Source organism: Apodemus sylvaticus, chromosome 4 (genome assembly GCF_947179515.1).
Source record: "Apodemus sylvaticus chromosome 4, mApoSyl1.1, whole genome shotgun sequence".
Taxonomy (NCBI): domain Eukaryota; kingdom Metazoa; phylum Chordata; class Mammalia; order Rodentia; family Muridae; genus Apodemus; species Apodemus sylvaticus.
Window position 1 is genome coordinate 112,635,214 of NC_067475.1, and position 17,663 is coordinate 112,652,876.

General features: G+C 41.2%; 1 protein-coding gene across 1 annotated transcript in view; it reads left to right on the forward strand.

The window, feature by feature from the left end:
* Positions 1-17,663, forward strand: part of Nbea (neurobeachin) — a 583,161-nt gene that overhangs the window by 532,204 nt on the left and 33,294 nt on the right. The window contains 1 exon segment of the mRNA XM_052180490.1: positions 6,089-6,256. Coding sequence (XP_052036450.1) covers positions 6,089-6,256 — 168 coding nt within the window.

Genomic DNA, 17,663 nt, shown 5'->3' on the forward strand with positions numbered 1-17,663 from the left:
ACTTTGAACTAGATTTAGCTTTAAAGTGTTCTAAACTTGGGGTCTTTTTCACTCTTGCATAGTGATAAGCAAGGCAAATTATAATAGGGTTTTGTTCTCTTCAGTCCTACCTCATTTAATTTTAGTTTTATGAAGGTAAAGGCAAAGCTATCTAGAACACTTAACTGCCACTATCACCCAACTCACCATGCTGCCTTTCCTCTATGTAGACTATACTGTAGCAAATAACAATGGAAATCACAAAGATTTTGAGTTTAATTAAATATTATTATGAAAACCATGAACTAATAATAATAAGGTTTAGAGCTGAAAGAAAATGGATTAATAGCAAGCAAAATAATAAAATGCATAAAGGGATACTTAGAAGCCTTAGACAAATTCAATGAAATTTCTCTGCACCCTCAGAAAAATTAAAGGCCTCTATTTTTAGGTGAGTTCTACCAATTTTTCAAGAAATAATGAACTCAGTTCATAAGCAAGGTGTCCCAGAAACCATGGAAAGCCATTTTAGGAGGATAATAGGATTATGATTCCAACAGTAATTAAGGGGGAAATTAAAAAAAGAACAAGTGCCAACTTCATGAACAACTACAGTGCAAAAACACCAAGCAAATTAGCATGGGCGGTGGCAGATGTATACGTATGTATGAATGCTTCTCTCTCTCTCTCTCTCTCTCTCTCTCTCTCTCTGTGTGTGTGTGTGTGTGTGTGTGTGTGTGTGTGTGTGTGCATGTGTGCGTGCGTGCGTGCGTGCGTGCGTGCATGCATCTTGCATTGAGCCTAAGTGGACTTTAGCCCTTTGTCCTTAGGAACAGACATGGCTGTTCCATCTCATTGCTTCTGTTGTCTATAGCTGATAAAGTTGACAACAGTTCTGCAAGAAAAAAAAAAGATAAGCTATACTTACTGATAATCAATAGTTGTTAGAAACAAAATTAACTTTGAGAAATCAGTAGCATTTTTCTACATAACAAATAACCATATATTGAGTGTATCTTTTTACATGTACCAGTTTCTTTTCTATTTATTGGCTTTTAATTTTTTCATATATTCAGATTATATTATTTCCCCTCTCCCAAGATCCCTACCCTCTCGCCCACCCAATTTTGTTCAAATTCTCTCTCTCTTCCCACCCCCCACTCCCCACCCTACACCCACATGCACACCGAATGAACAGAAAAATTCCAAAACGATAAAACAATCAAACAAACCAAAAGACACACAAATGAAGTCTGTTTTATATTGGCCAGATCCTCCTGGTCATGGGTGCCTACTCTGGAGAATGGTTAGTAATATCCAGTTAGCACTCCATTAGTGAAAACTGATTTTCTCTCTCATGACAGGCTCAATTGCTAATAGCTTCTTGGTTAGGGTTGGGACTTTGTGCCCACTTCCCTTCTCAGTACTAGGATTTTGATTAGAATTTGTGTAGATCTTGTAAATAAACCAAAATTTTATGAACTTATTTAGGGGGAAATAAAACTTGACCAAGAACACCAAAAAAATGTTATGGAGAAAATTTTAATTTTTAACTCTTAACATAAGTTATAGGAACTGATCTGTATAGATGAGAACTTTTGGAAATGTCAATGGATAAAACTAATGTCAGTTATGTAAAGATCTGGGTACACACACGTAACTGGCCAGACAAATCCATACATATGTGAGAGAGTAAAAAAAAAGAAGGGACAGGGCCAAGAGCTGGGGGTGTGCAGCAGACTGGAGGTGAAGCAGGTCCTGCCCCAGACTCTGGCCAACAATAGCATAGCAATAGGATATCCGGGATGAGTCTCAGAGAGAGGCCAGTATTTATGGGGCTTCAGAAAACTCGAACAGATTAGTGACTCATTGTAATAAATATTTGCATGTAAGACCTAAACAGCTTTATCTGCAAATAAAACATGTCTGTGACTTGCTTTATTTTATTCACTTTAATAACTGAATGTGTGATAGAGAGATGGGAAAGGAGTTGAGTGGTGCATTACAGACACAGAAATAGAGAGAGGGTGGTTTTAGAAACCATGTACATGTTTTCGGTCTATGCTGCCGCCAGAAACCATGTGGAAAACTATGATCTGTGCAAGGAATGGGCAAGGACAGGTCTTTTGCAGTGGTATAAATGATTTTTTAGGCTCTTAACAGAATGAGAGACATGTAAACCTTCTGTGACAACACCCACCCAGCACACACATACACACCACCAATAGACAGTCCAGACAGGAAGCCACTGCAGGAAGCCCTTTAAAAATGTGACAAAGATGCTGAAATGTAGCTCTTCACGGGTAATGGCTTCTGGCAGGAGGGATGTGGATGGAGAAAGACTCAGTTATCTTTAGAGGGATGGCCACTGGGAATTTGACCATGCTCCAGTGAGTACAGGGGCGATGCAAGATGTACTTGGTATGTTTTCTGGGAGTGATGGAGGGCACAAGAGTGAGAAAGTAGACTGTAGGAATGGGAAAGGAGTGTGATATGCAAGTGTTGTATGAAATCCCCAAATAATAAAAATATTTTGTAGAGGAAAACAGAAAGGAGGGGGGAGAGAGAGGAGAAAGGGAGGGTGTGGGAAGAGAACAAAGAAAGGGACCACAGTCAGAACTGGTCTATTTCTAGATAGAGAATCATAATATCTAATAAAGGCAGGTCTGAATATCACCACAAATACATATTTGCACACAAAACTCACAACACACATTTATGAGGAAAGGACTTCTAGTTGCTACATAAAATAAGAGTGGATTCTGCTCTACTGTGAAGGAAAGTAGACTCTAGATGAACTAAAACCGAGTCTAATTGGCAGAGATACTGAAAGCTGCCTCTTAACAGCAGAACTCCTCCCAGGCATAAGCACTGCTAACTGAGTTGGTGGTCTCAAAATGCAAAATGGATGCCGACACACCTAACAAACAGTATCTATAAGAGGATTCATCTACAGGGATTAAACCAGCAAGGAATCACTTCTGAAATTGTCAAAGTCTGCATTCAGCAACATATGGACAGAAACTGTCATGCAAAAGTGAGAGTGGCAGTCCTCTCCTCCCATCCCCCCCATCACCCCATCCCCCCATCCCCCCAGAGATGGTGAAGATGCTAAGAGTACTTGCTGCTCTTGCAGAGGACCCAGATTCAGTTCCCAGCACCCACATGAGACTGCACACAACCACTTTAATTTTAGTTCCAAGAAGTAGATTATGGTCTTCTGGCATTAGAGGGCACTTGCACAAAGGAACAGAACAACAAGTTTGTGCATGTACACAAACATGTAAAGTTAAAAAATAAAATGAGCAAAGGGTATGAATAGGAAATTTTGTGGAAACCCAAAAGACAAACATGTCTTTAAAATATCTAATTTGCTAGTAATCAGAGTACTATAAACTAAAACAACTAGTAATCATTTTGTATCTGTCATAGTAGCCAAAATTAGGAACCCATGTAACACCAAGGTGGCAGGGGCATATAGAGACACAACATACGGTGAGAACTGGGGATAAAACAGTCATTCTGAAGAGCAGCAGGCAGTGACTGGGAGGAGGAAACAGACAACATGAATGTGAGGTGAGGCACAGGTCTTACTCCAGAGGAAATATAACCAACATCTAAGAGCCCTGAGGGGGAGATACGCACAGCTTGTGCCCCAGGGGATATCCATGCAGTGTGAGGAGGAGCACAGACTCCCATAGGCAGATCTTAGAACTGTACAAGGGACAAAATGTGTTCCTAGGCCATGTTTGTAGAGCAAATACTCAGAACGGAAGGAACGTTAACTGTTTAATGCTTGTTACATGTGGTGGAAGAGGAAGTGAAAGAAGCATGCTGGGATGAATAAACACGTTTTAAACTCAAAGTCCTGGAAAGCCATCATTCTCTCTGTTTCTCGTGACAATATGTCACAAATGCAATAATATGGCATTAGCCATATTATTTAATAATAGTTTTATCCTAGCAAAATAATAGTAAATTGGTAATCTTTCAGTGACAGCTCTAAGATTTATTTCACATGGTTAAAAAAGAAACTTCCTTTTAGTATTAATTCCACAGCTATTCTCAGTTTCTGGGGAGAGATTGGAATGTGGCAACTCAATCGTCACCCTGCACAATGGTCAATTGGTTTATCCTTCCATCCATTGGACTAGCACTGAAATAATCGCTAACCATTATACTGACTTTTAAAATTTACTAAATCACGCAAACTGTAACAAATATAACCTGCAAAGAGTTAACCAGTCATTTTAGTTTTTGTCTCATTTCTCATATTCTGGTCTGAATGATTATTTTAATATCAATAAAAAGTGAAGAACCGACTCAGAAAAGGGATGCAGGGAATAAAGTATTAGGTATGGGAAAGTGGAAAGGCACTACTAAGAGTACTCCACTATGTCCATAGCAACCCTATTTATAATAGCCAGAAGCTGTAAAGAACCCAGATGTCCCTCAATGGAGGAATGGATACAGAAAATGTAGTATATTTACACAATGGGCTACTACTCAGCAATTAAAAACAATGAATTCATGAAATTCTTAGGCAAATGGTTGGAACTGGAAAATAGCATCCTAAGTGAGGTAACCCATTTACAAAAGAATACACATGGAATGCAGTCACTGATAAGTGGATATTAGCTCAGGAGCTCTGAATACCCAAGACACAATTCACATATCAAATCATTCCCAAGAAGGAAGGAGAGGGTCCTGGTCCTGGAAAGGCTTGATGCAGCATTGTAGGGGATTGCCAGGACAGAGAAGTGGGAGGGGGTTGATTGGGGAACAGGCAGAGGGAAGAGGGCTTGTGGGACTTATTGGGAGGGGGGAAACAGGAAAGGGAAAGTCACTTGAAATGTAAACAAAGAATATAGAAAAAAGAAAAAAAATTTTACAAAAAGGCATGCTGGCAAAATGCAGTATGTGGCCCTTGTGTAGACGCTGATGTCAACAATCATCCAATATATATATTTGAAATAATGAGAGAAAATTGGATATATGCTGGAGAGTAAATTATTTAAAAAAAAAAAAGAGAGAGAGTACAATTTTGAGAGGATTCTTTTGAAAGTTATTGTTTGTTATTGAAAGGATTCCAAAGTGGGTTAACCCCTTAGTAACCAGGACAAGCAACGAGAAAGTGAGAGGATTCACACACTTACTGACAGCTGCATTTTATGATATATAGATGTACACAGAGAATTTCCAAAGCTGGATACAGAACCTCCTTTGCATGTGGTTGGCGTCCTTCCTGATATGACTGTATCAGAAGTGAAGGCAGTGAGTAGGTTATTCCCAAGCAGGAAAGTGCCCACTATGGTTTTTATCCAGGGATAAAGTAAACTCCAGCCCATGTGTCTGGGGATCTCCATTATCCTCCTTTCCCTCCTCCTCCTTCTCTTTCCTCTTGTAAAGAAAACCATGCCGTTCTAACTCACAAATAAAAATTACATAGTTGGTTTAAGAAAGTCACTCACACACTTGCACAACTTGCCCATTTCCAAACTCAGTACATATCAGTGAACTAAATGCAAAGGGCCTTTGTCTCCCCCAACTCGCCACAGAAGCCTATGCTCTTTACTCTCAGATTTACCTCCCCACCACACACACCACTGAACAGCAGTCTTCCCCGTTCCCTGGTACCTCCCAAAGTCTGTATGGGCTGCTGCCAGGCATGAAGAGGGCATTCCTTCCCAGTCATTTTAGAAGTAAACTGGAGGACTTCATTCAGGAAAACAGACCCATATCAAAGTTTCCTATAAAATTTAAACTAATATTTAACAGTTATAAATGAAATTATTATAAAACAGTATTTAAAAAGCTATTGCAAGTTATTTTTCTTTTGAGCATGAGTGTATTTTTGTAAGAAATGTATTTAATATGAACATTTTTTGGTGAAGAGAATAGAAAGTATTTTTTGTGAAGAGACTTTTATTTAGTCCTGTGTCTTATTAAAGGTAGTCTTGTGTCACTTCTAGGGACTGAAGATCTTATTTATAAAATGAAATACAATACAAAGGCATACTGTCTTCATTTATACTGGGTGTCTCACAGTGAGAGAGTGATTTAGAACCTTTCTAAATGTGTGCTCTTATTATCCCTTCACTCATTTCAGGCCCTGGAAAGTGAATTTGTTTCTTGCCAACTCCATCAATGGATTGACCTTATATTTGGCTACAAGCAGCGAGGGCCAGAGGCAGTCCGTGCTCTCAATGTTTTCCACTACTTGACCTATGAAGGCTCTGTGAACCTGGACAGCATCACAGATCCTGTACTCCGGGAGGTAGGTGTCCTGAGCTGCTCCCAACGTGCCTAACATCTCTCAAACACACATCTGTCTTTTTCTGCATAATTCTCCTTTCAGCCTGACTCTTTACTACACATAAAGTTCATGTTCTGACAAATATAAAAAATGGAGATATATCAGAAGCAAACAATGAGACCAATATGTTGAGTTTTTTTTTTTTGAAATACAGACATTCTAATGCAGAACTTCATTAAAGAACTTACTTCAGATCTTCATTAAAATGCATTACATGTTGTTAATGGGTGAGGCTTAGGCGAATATTTAACTATGAGGAATTCACTAAAATAATCAGCAGCATAAGTTTTTAACAACAAAAGCAGCTTTGCACATTTCTAGGAGGAACATTCGAGGAGATATACCAATGTAACGGGTGCTGTGACTGTGCTGCTCTCAGCCTGGACTATCTATAGCTAACAGTTGGGAATAACAAGTATTCTAAGTGAAAAAGTCATATTAAATAGCATTTAAAAGCTTCCTGGGCATACGATGACTTCAGCTAGGTAGGCAGGATAAAGTCGCAGCAGCTGCTAGGTAAGTGTCGCTCCAAGGGACTCTACTCCTGCTCTCCATCCTACTGCAATCTGCCATCTGCTGTATACAAAACAAAACATCACGGCCACATCTCCAGGCACTGGAATGCTTTTTCAGTTTTCATTTCAGAGGTAAAAATATGCAGATTGGGCAATGAAGCTCTCTTAAAAAATCTTGAATCCATTTCTTACGTGTCCCATAAAATAAAGGCTCCGTCTGCATGACTCCAAACAGGGAAGAAAGGGAGGAGAAAGCACATGATCGTGGCTCACTGGTCGCTTAGGGCAGAACTTGGAGAACACATCGCAGCATGTTATAAAGGTAGCATTGCACAGTAAGGTGCTCAAGGCACTGTGAGCAGACGGGGCTGTGGCCCAGGGAGAACCCAGGTATCATTTGGTGAAGTGAGAAATATCCTCCAGAGATCACTACACTTGCCTAATTTAGTGCCCTCAGTTGTCTATAAAATTTAATCAGCTTATTTGATATGAGGAAATTTTTATACCCCTTTGCTTAACATCGGCCCCTTTTATAAATTCTTTACAAATAAAATTCATCTTTTTCAACCAACCACCTTTTTATTTTTTCTTTTTCTTTTTTCTTCTTTCTTTCTTTCTTTTTTTTTTTTTTTTTTTTTTGAGATAAGGTCTCACTCTGTAATCCTGAATGACCCATGACCCATAACTTTCTATATAGAACATTCTGGCTTGCAACTCATAGAAATCTATCTGCCTCTGCCTCCTGATACTGGGATCAATGGTATTCACCATCTTTCCCAGCCACAATCAATACTTTTATGATCAGAAAATGGAAACTGGAATAACTCACTCTTATACTCCAAGTCCAGTTGGATTTAATTCATAAATTTCATGGACATCTTTGGTCCTGGGTATTTTGTTGTGCTTTTTTCCTCTCCAACAAAGTTCTGTATGTAAAAGGGAAATTATTGGATAATTATTTTGGACAAAATACAAATTTGAGTATATTGAATATGAGGAAAACCATGGGGAAGCATGATAGGGAAATAGCAGGTGTTCCTGATTTAAATGTGAGTTGAAAAGGAGACAAATGAGCCAGATGAAAAGGCACCAGAATTAGAATTGAGATGTTCCTTCTGTGATTAGAGTGCGCATTTGAACCTCACTAACCGTGTCTGCGTCCTTAGCCATCACACCATTATTCTGGGCAGTGGCAAAGCCAATTAGTTTCTCATAAGCTTTACTCATCACACTGTAGCACAGCACGGGCTCTCACTGGTTTGCTGGATGGGAGTGGGTCGAGCTTCGTGTTCGCTTACTATGTATATGTTCTGAACAGAATCTGTTACACTATGGATCTTTATACAACCTTAGCTTAGGCAAGATGCCTTGGCTCAGGACTCTGCTCCTTTGAGTAATAAACGCGCTAGGTGAGGAAGGTCTGCCAGCCTCAAAATCACACTGGGATGTGCATCTTCTCATCCCCAACCCTTGCCCAGGTGTCTGAACTGTCACCTCTTAGTGCTATGGGGAGGTGCACTCCAGCAACACACCCCTCCCTCCACCTAGCACAGGCCCTGACACCAGTCAGCAGAGCTGTTGGCACTGGCTTTGAATATCTCTGTCAACTCAAGATTTTTGGGGAAGCTGCTTCATCTTCCTGAGGGCAGCAAGAGACCATCAGTGTAGTGCAGATTGAGGGCTGTTGAGGAAAGTACTTAAGTTTCATCTCCTATTTATTCCTCACCATCATTCCCTCCCATGCATCCTGATAATTTCAATGAATAAGTTAAAACAAAACATATTCCCACAAAGTCTTTTGCAGCTTGAAGAGCAGTGCTCTCCAAAGGCTAAGAACCACTCAAAACCACACGCCAGCTCAAGACAGCCGGAGTGCTGAATCTCACTGACAACCCCAGTGCCCTGGGAAGGTAGAAATAGCACATCAGCCCACACAGGGGCACTCAGCTCCACAGCCACAGGCAGAGCTGTGCAGATAGCACAACTAAGGTTGATGGGTTAAAGTTCATACCCCTCCCTGCACATTATCACCGTGACAGACCCTGGGGAGATACAATACCTGGTTTCAAAGCATTCCTCTTGGAACCCTGAAGAGAGTTGCTCTCAGCCTGAAAGTCTGAACAGACACCTACAAAAAAAGAAAAAAGCTCAGTACTTGGCCCGTTCATCATGTCTTCACTCATTTTATTTATAATGATTACCTTGTTTTTAATGTAAAGATAATTAATAGCTAAAACCACGAGAAAGCTAGGTTTTGTTGTTTCATAATGCCAATTTGCCTGATTAAGATAATTTTATTAAAAAATGCTGAGCACCACCTTAGAAGACTAACATGTCCCCTTTGTTTAAAAATTCTATGATCTGCCTAGAATTTTGAGCTTTGAAGTTAGTACTAAAATTTGTGAAATAGCTTAAGGTTATTGACTCATTCTTCCCTGACAGGTGAAGTCGTGAACCAGCACTAACCACAGCAATTATGGCATTAAAATGTCAAGAAATTAGAGGTCAGAATAACAGATAATTTTCTTCTCTGTGTCAGATTAAAAATTGGCATTCTTTGACAGTTTAGGATCTCTGGCTGAGAAAATGATGACAGCTTAACTCATTTTATACTTGTAAAGCAGTAATTGATAGTAAACTTTATCTTGACAGCTTCTGGGCAGAAACATGACAGCGCAGTTCTGGTACAAAGCTCCTTAATATGTAAACACTAGGTCTGCTGGAGAGTCGAGATTTATTTAAACTGTCTTAAGCCTTGTCTTACATCATTATCTTCTGAGCGCTTTCTCATGATGGCTCAACTATTTGGGCAGTGGTTCTGAAGCATAACAATGAATAGGCTTTCTTTCCCCTTTTCCATATTAATAAAAATTACCATTTTCTTCATTTTTGTACCTACCAAGTGGCCTGCATAAGAAGAGGGTTCTAGTTAGAAGTCACTGGGTGCTGGGGCTCTCTTCCTCCCTGCTCCTCAAGTGTGATCAGAGCCCAGCAGAGCACCTGGGAACTTGTAACTTCTAGCTAGAAATGTAAGCTTCCCTAACCTGGCTCTAGAGAGCATTTCTGAGTCCATGGGTTTGTTGGAGATCTAAGATGTTTAGTGTGTGCATGTGTATATGTAGGCATGTGTTTGTGCACTTGCGTGTGTGAGTGTGTTAAGTATGTATATGTTTGTGCATAGGTACCACACTGTGGCTGTGGAGGTCAGAGGTCAGCTTAATGCTAGTCACTTTTCTCCTTCTACCATATGAGTTCCGGGACTGAAATTAGATTTGTCAGGCTTAGAGGTAGGTGCCTTTAACCACTGAGCCATCTCACCAGCCCCAAAAGATAAATTTGGAGAAAGTTTGTTCTACATTAGATATGCTAGAGCTACCTGAGAGGAAGTTCTGCTTGTCTATACATATAGAGAATAGTAAAATGGAGTAGCTATCAACAATCACCATTTCATATAATCACATCTGTGCCTCCTGTTCTGGATCCTCCACTGTTTCTAATTTATGTCCCATCCCCATACAGCCATCTCAGCTACAGCTTCTGTGTTTCTCCTATCATGTGGATATTAGGAATATCAAGAATAACACTGTATGTCTTGTTCTAAGTTGATATTTGTCCTTAACTATTATTTATAATTATACTTGTTCTTCGATGTCAATAATTTAGTTTGGTTAAAATATTATTTAAATTTGTTTCTGCATTGTTCATATATGCACCACATGCCTGCAGTGCCCATGGAGGCCAGCAGAGGGCATGGGATTTCCTCTGAACCTGGAGTTACAGGCAGTTGTGAGCCTCCCCTGTAGGTGCTGGAAAACAAACCCAGGTCCTCTGCCAGAGCAGCCAGTGCTCTTGACTGCTGAGCATCTCTCCAGCCACACGCTCACTGTCATTACATTTCAAGAAGTAAGTTAGCCTTGGTACTGCACTGGTGTTGAAGTTGTGCCTGTGCAACAAGAGGAAGTACAGTCAGTACTTCCTAACAGAAGCTTTAAGCTCACGCCAGGCAAATGACTAAGAGTGCTAAGCTCTGAGATGACATAAAACTTGTCATCACACCTATTCCAAACCTCACCAAAAAGAAAAATGATTTAACTGAGCACCCGTGACAAGAGGTAGACACGTAACCTGCCGAGTAGTGCCGTTTGGCTGGCACCTAGAACATATGGACCAAGCAGTGTTTATATATTTACAGACATGCTCATCAACTCTGCATTTTAAAATGTCCAATACATTTTAATATTTACCAGCAATCACAAAAGTTCGCCATTCTCCATCTAGCTGTCTTTACTAGGCAAGCTCTACTTTGATCTCTCCTTTGATCTGCCACGGGTAACAGAGCTGCTCTCTATGTGCTGTGGGGAGAGCATGCCCACAGGAGGTAGGCTACAGCACTTCAGTATCACTTCATTTTCTTGCTGAAATGTTCCTTGCTACTACAGAGCACTAACATGATAGGGCTGTCAAGAACCAGCAAGACAGATGTGTCTGTATCCAAAACAGCTGCTGCTGACTTTCCCAGAGAGATGAGCTTGTAAAGTTCATAAGGGAAAAAAATCAACTCACTTTTCATTTCCTGCTGATGTAAATGAAAGACAGCAGCAGCACGGAAGACCGTAACTCCTCTGCTCACCTTCCTGTGTGCCTATCAGCCCTTTCCTCCCGCACTCCTGATGTCTTCCTTTGATATAATCAGGGATATCAACAAGGGATGTTGCTTTGATCCTCTGGGGTGTACGTTGGTTCAGTCTCCTGTTTGTGATCCATGAGGGAGCTACCGCAGTGGGCTGGAGCACACAGCATTGGTCACAGAGCCATGGTGCCTCCTTGTCTCCTTCATACTGGCTGGTTAGGGTTGCTCTCCTAAGCAGCCCTTCAGGGAAAGGATTGTAATACATGAGCAAGAAGCTCGATAGCTGGTAGCAGGCTCCTGAGCCACCTCAGTATTCTTCTTTACTGTGGTGAAATATTTAACAAGTTCAATAAACACAAAGAACATGCTTACATTTTGAGTAGTGAAGGGCAAGTAGACATTAGGTGTTCTTCAGAGTTAGGGTGAGAGGAAGAAAATTACCATGACCCTCAAACCCAGAGGTTTCCGTGGCAGTTTTGATCACTAAACTTTGAATGTAGACGTTACTATCAAAGAAATTTAACAGCACACGTTGACTTGTGCTTAGCTAACTTTTAATTCCAGTTCCTCTTTTCTTCTATCTTTGTGTTATTTTTAGCTAGCTGGTCTGTTTTTTTATCTTTCCCACCAAAACACGCCATGGTACAGCCAGTCAGCCTCTGAGATGTCACTTAGAGCTTGCTTTCCTCTTTGTGTTATTTTCATTGTGTGCTATTGGGAAATGCTAATTACTGATTTTCAGAAGTTATCAGCAAATGCTTTCATAATATCCACATTCAAAGCAGTGAAGATAGCACCCTGCTGTTTGTAAAGCAATGTCTGGAAGGCACTTGCTTGCCCATCTCCCATCAGCGCAGAGCTTGGTTGTGTTACACTGTATCTGCTTCTCTTTGTGAAAATGGATCTCACTCTGTTGTTTCAGTAATGTTCAGGACTCATTTACAGTCTCAGACACATTGATAATGGCCAGATTTAAAGTCGTTTGAAGTCTCAATGTAGTCTTTCTAAATTATTGTTTGCCACTTATGTAAAAATCAGAGGACATTTTATTCTGCTGAATTAATGCTGTGATGTTTTGAATCTGCCTTTGGCTTGATAATGAGACATGCTTCATTTTGGAATATTGACATCATAACCTGGTGAATTTGTGTCACAGCTCTGCACCAAGACAAACCTGGAGGTTGTTGTCTATGTTTTTCTGTAACTTTTTTCCACGGTCAGACATTCTAATTCACAAGCCTGCCACCTGCATACCTGTCCCTCTCACTGCTTCTCTCTCCTTCTCCCTGTCTCCCGGAAGGCATTTCACAGAAAGCTGTTCAGCCAGGGCTGTGTGATAGGATCCTGCCCTGGCTGCACTGGGTTATGCCCTGGTGGGTTCAGTCCTCTTTGAGAAACAAGTGCTGAAAGGAGCCAAGAGCCCCAACCATGAGCGCCTTCTTACGAGATGGCCTCGTCTAGAGTCAGTAGGTACAGGCTGCAGGACGCTCTGCACACCCAGAGCTCACAGCAAGCCCCGCCCCACCCCAGGAGGTCTTCTTACACCCTCAATAAAATGGATCTTGCTTGAGTATACTTTGATTCCAGCCTTTCCCACCCGGCGTGGGCAAACAGTGAGCAGCATCCGTGAGCAGCGCCCATCTGTTTCACCTCATGTTAATCCCTCCTGCATCTCTGTCTCAGACCCTCCATCTCAGCACATGGCCTGCCAAGGGAACACTGAAAACCTTCTTCAAAAGAAAATGGCTGCCACATTCAGCCACATGGACACTGCTAAGTAAAATAATTTGGTCACAGTGTAAAGCAAAACAGAGCAAAAACCAACAGACACCCCACCTCCACCCTCCCCCACATATAAATACTCCACCTAGAAGAGAGGTCTGGAGCAGTCACTGTCACAGAGGAGAAAGGGAATCAGTGTTTCCCGGAGGGGAGGGGTGGGATCTTGTCAGTGGATACAGACCTAAGGAGCTGTGGGCATTGGTTGCCTAGTGGTGTATTATTATATATTGAAGACTGCACAACTTCATGTAAGATGGCTAAAATAATAAACCAAGTTTTATGTGCATCTAAAATTGCCTTAAGAAGTAATAGAGTTTAATAGCAGTCCTTGTTACAGAGGAGTGGGCAGGATGCAGAGGATCAGGAAGAGAAAGACACTTAGAGGGAGGCTACCATACCCAGGCCCAGGGTAAGAGGGGAAATGCTAGAAGAAAGACAGCAAGAGACGTGTTGTCCAGCATGAACTGTGATCTGAGCAGAATTGTCCAGCCTGGCCACTGCTAAACCAACACTGGCAAGGAAAGGCACATAGGAAATGCCTCAGCCTCCTCTGTCTTGTACTTAGGAGGCTCCCACTGCAGCGGAGGGGGTGGGGAGAGACCAAGAGCAAGGACTATGAGATGAGATCTGCCAAGACCCATGGAACAGAGCCAAAGAAGAATGGGGTCTAACACTGCGCCATCCCCTTTGAAACGTTACTGCCAGCTAAAATGTATTTTAGACATCCAAGGCAGGTCAGCCATTACCAGTTTCATTAACACCCTTGCTTTGTTCCTTGGATTTACAAACACGTATCTTTCAAGTACAAAATCTGGGAGAACTTGCCAACAATAGAACTGGACTAATTATAAAAAGGGAAATATTCTGGATGAAAGATTTTCCATCAGAATATATGTCTGTTAAGTCACTTATGTAACATCATAACAATTGATCATTCTGGGAGGGGGTCGCACTCTAGAGTCCTCTCCCACACTCAAAGACTTGAACCAAAAGCTAAGACAGGTAACAATAAACTGGAGCTGCTCCCACAAGCCTGGGATAACCCGGCCTTCCGAGCCAATGGAAATAGGGTTTTTAACTGGAGCTGGAAGATAGGTTGCTTTTATATATTCAATAATTTTGCCAGAATACAGATTTTTTTAGTCTTAATGTAGGTAATTATTAAATCAATAATAAAAAACATATTTCTGCTTGTGGTTTCTCTGAGGAACTAGAAACAGTTGACAATAAAACAGCATTTTAATTTTTTATATAGTTTAATGTTTAAAAGCAAGAAATGATAGACTGCATATATTATTTTCTTGATTTACTTCATTCTTGGTTTTCTAGCATTAAAAAGTAATGCTTTATATGATCTTGTTTTATCACAACAATAAAACAGAAGCAAAGCTTATCAGTTAAAAAGACACTCCACCATTACATCACCTTTCTTTTTATCACTCCTTAAAGGTGCATTGTTTTCTAATGTTTTATGTGATGTAGGCAGAATTGCAGGTAGAACGGAAAAATGATACTGGTATCCATTTACCATGCCCATAAACATGGAAATGGCAACTGCAGCAGCTCTTAAGTGTTAAAAAACACTGTAACAATGAGATTAACACACTGCTAGGTAAAATGGTCAAAGGTTTTTCTGTGTTCTCGAACAACATATACTTTTTGAAAACTGAATAGAGTTGATGGCCTAAAGCAGCCACATTGGAATGTATGTGTCCATCATAGAAGATAGATTCACCCATGGCCTCATAGAAGGAACCCCTCTCACTAACCTTCCCTCAGGCTAACACTCTTGTACCTCAAGGTATACATACCTCCAGCAGGCCACGTAGAATTACATATAAATGGTTGGGGAGGAGTAGCGGGTGTTGATCCAATGACCTTTCCCATTCCTCTCCTTCCTTAAAAGAATGTCACTGTTCATAGTCAGAGACCCTGGTTGATGCTTGCTAGCAGGAATAGCTGATTTGATGAAGAGAGCATCTTGTTTGATGGGTGGACCAGGTTGACAATAGAGGGGTAGGAAGAAAAAGAAGAAAGAAGGGAAAGGAGGAAGGAAAAACTAGTTTTAAGGATTCTATGGAATATCCATGTTAAATTTACCTATATTATGAGTAGAACAAAGTTAACCCATTTTCATCTACTGCACAGCAAGGGTTTGCTACAAGCCTCTTAGGTTTTTGACCTTGTCTGTGAAGTCTTCCCTCTGGACAGGCACAGGTGTAACACACAGATGCAGCACACACGTGTAACACACAAGCTTATGCAACCTGTGTGTGACTCCTCTTCTGATGAATTAATACCAGGTTGTTCACAGAGAAGGAACTCTGTTAGAAGGGAGGGAGTCAGAGAGGAAAGAACGCAGTTAGTCAAGGTACCCACAGGCTGTGAGAGGACCATGGACTGCACCATAGCTGCCACACAAGGGTCCTCTGCACATGCGTGCAGGACAGCTCCTTAAATCAGGAATTGTGCTGCTTCTTGGGAACTAAGGCAGACTCTCTCATTTGCCTGTAAATGGGCAACAGCCTTGACTAATGAGGAAGACACGTTTAGAACGTTTAGAGCCTTGAAAACCAGTAAGAAGAAAGGAGGCTGGACTGAAGATGTGACTAACTAATGTGATTGGTTGGTGCCAGAGTGTTTTACAGTAAGTCTAGCAAGACAGAGGACAATAGAGAAAGTGGCCCTTCTGAGTTCTCTCTCTTTGGGGAGCTCTATATCACAGCTAAGCAGATAGGACCAGAGGTCATCTTCGTGTGAAATTCAAAAGTCACCTGTGACTATCTTGTTTGTTGTTTCAACCTTGCACAGCACACAGCACATTTCTGTGCCCTTGCCTGCCTGTCTCTGCAGAATCCTAAGTACTCAAACCTTGAAATGTTGAACACACCCGCATCATGACAGACTCTCGAGGAGAGACATTTAATGACTGACCAGTGAATATTCTGCAGGGTAATATTACAAAAAATGGTTCAGAACCCCTGTAGAAAGATTGTAGGTTGTTAGAAGCCATCTTGAATTTGTATTTCTATCTAAACAGTTCACAGTAGAAAACCAAAGTGGTTTTCCTACTTGTAATCAGCTGGTGAGAGAATGAGCTCTGACATGTAATAGCTGTAGTCCGGGAATACCCTGCAGACCACACAAATCCAAATGGCTTCCTCATTTATAGCAGTGACCATTACATTCTAGGTTCACAAACATAAACATACAAGTCAGCACCACAATTTGGAGCACATGTGAGCATTCTGTCCACAGCAACTGCTCCATATCCGGGTACACAGCCAGCGGTAATAGCTGCTTACCACTATATAGGGCAGCACATCCAAAGATAATGCTGCCTGCCACCATGTCCACATGTTCACCCATTGGTGCCTGCCTCCCTCCATCACAAATGTGCAGCCATTCTAAAACCCGAGGCTACTAACAGAAGTTGCTAAGCTTTACTGAACTGATAATGGGACACTGCCCGACACAGAAATAAATACCAACTGATAGAGGAATGGATATCAGACACTGTGTTGATCCACATAGGGTTTGCAAGTAAAACGTTCTCCTTATCGTTCAGTTTCTAGAAATGTCAGAGAAGAAGACATTGATATTGATAAGCATGGAAATGGTGATTAGCTTGATGGATGAGGTGTGATTTGGGACAGTTAGCTAAGGAGAGATAGAGAAGTTGCTCGTACAGGTGTTCCCATTACTATAACCAAAAACTACAGGTTCCATCCCCAGGTCTTTGTCTGAGTAAAGAGAAAAACTGTGTTTACTCTTTCTTTGTCTTGCTGGAGCCTTAAATTCAATTTGCATAAGTGTGATGAAATCTCCAAGTTCTTGGCCATCAAGATGGCTCAACCAGTAAAGGAACTAGCCACCAGGCCTGAGGGGCTAAGTTTGATCCCCAGTTCCCACAAGATAGAAAGAACTATCTCAAGTATCCTCTGATCTCAACATGCATATCATTGCAAGCGTAGTCTACCCATATCTGTACTTACACAATAATTAATATAACTTAAAAGTCTAGGAATCCAATGTAGAGATCACGAATCTAAGCAGTACTGCTAAGAACAAGCCAACCAACCCATGTTTTCATACCACCAACCAAAACATTGTCCACTAAGGATACTGTGTAAGTGTTATAGCTTTTAGAGTACCAGTTTCCCCAGTGCAAGTGTCACAACACTGAGGGGAAAGGAAGCCTGGCAGTCAGGAGCCAAAGAAGACCACAAAGTCACATCAGACAACAAACTTCATAGAAGAGATTTATTGGCGAAAACTCAGAGGGTGGCTGCCTTTGCTTGGGCTCAAAACAGCAAAGGCCTGGGAGTGAGTTTATATAGGGTTTCTTAGGGGCAGAGTTTTCCAGGGTGGAGATTTTTAGGGTGGGGATTGGTGGGATTACAGATCCTGAGCTTGGGATGAGCCCAGGGATTGGTGCAAT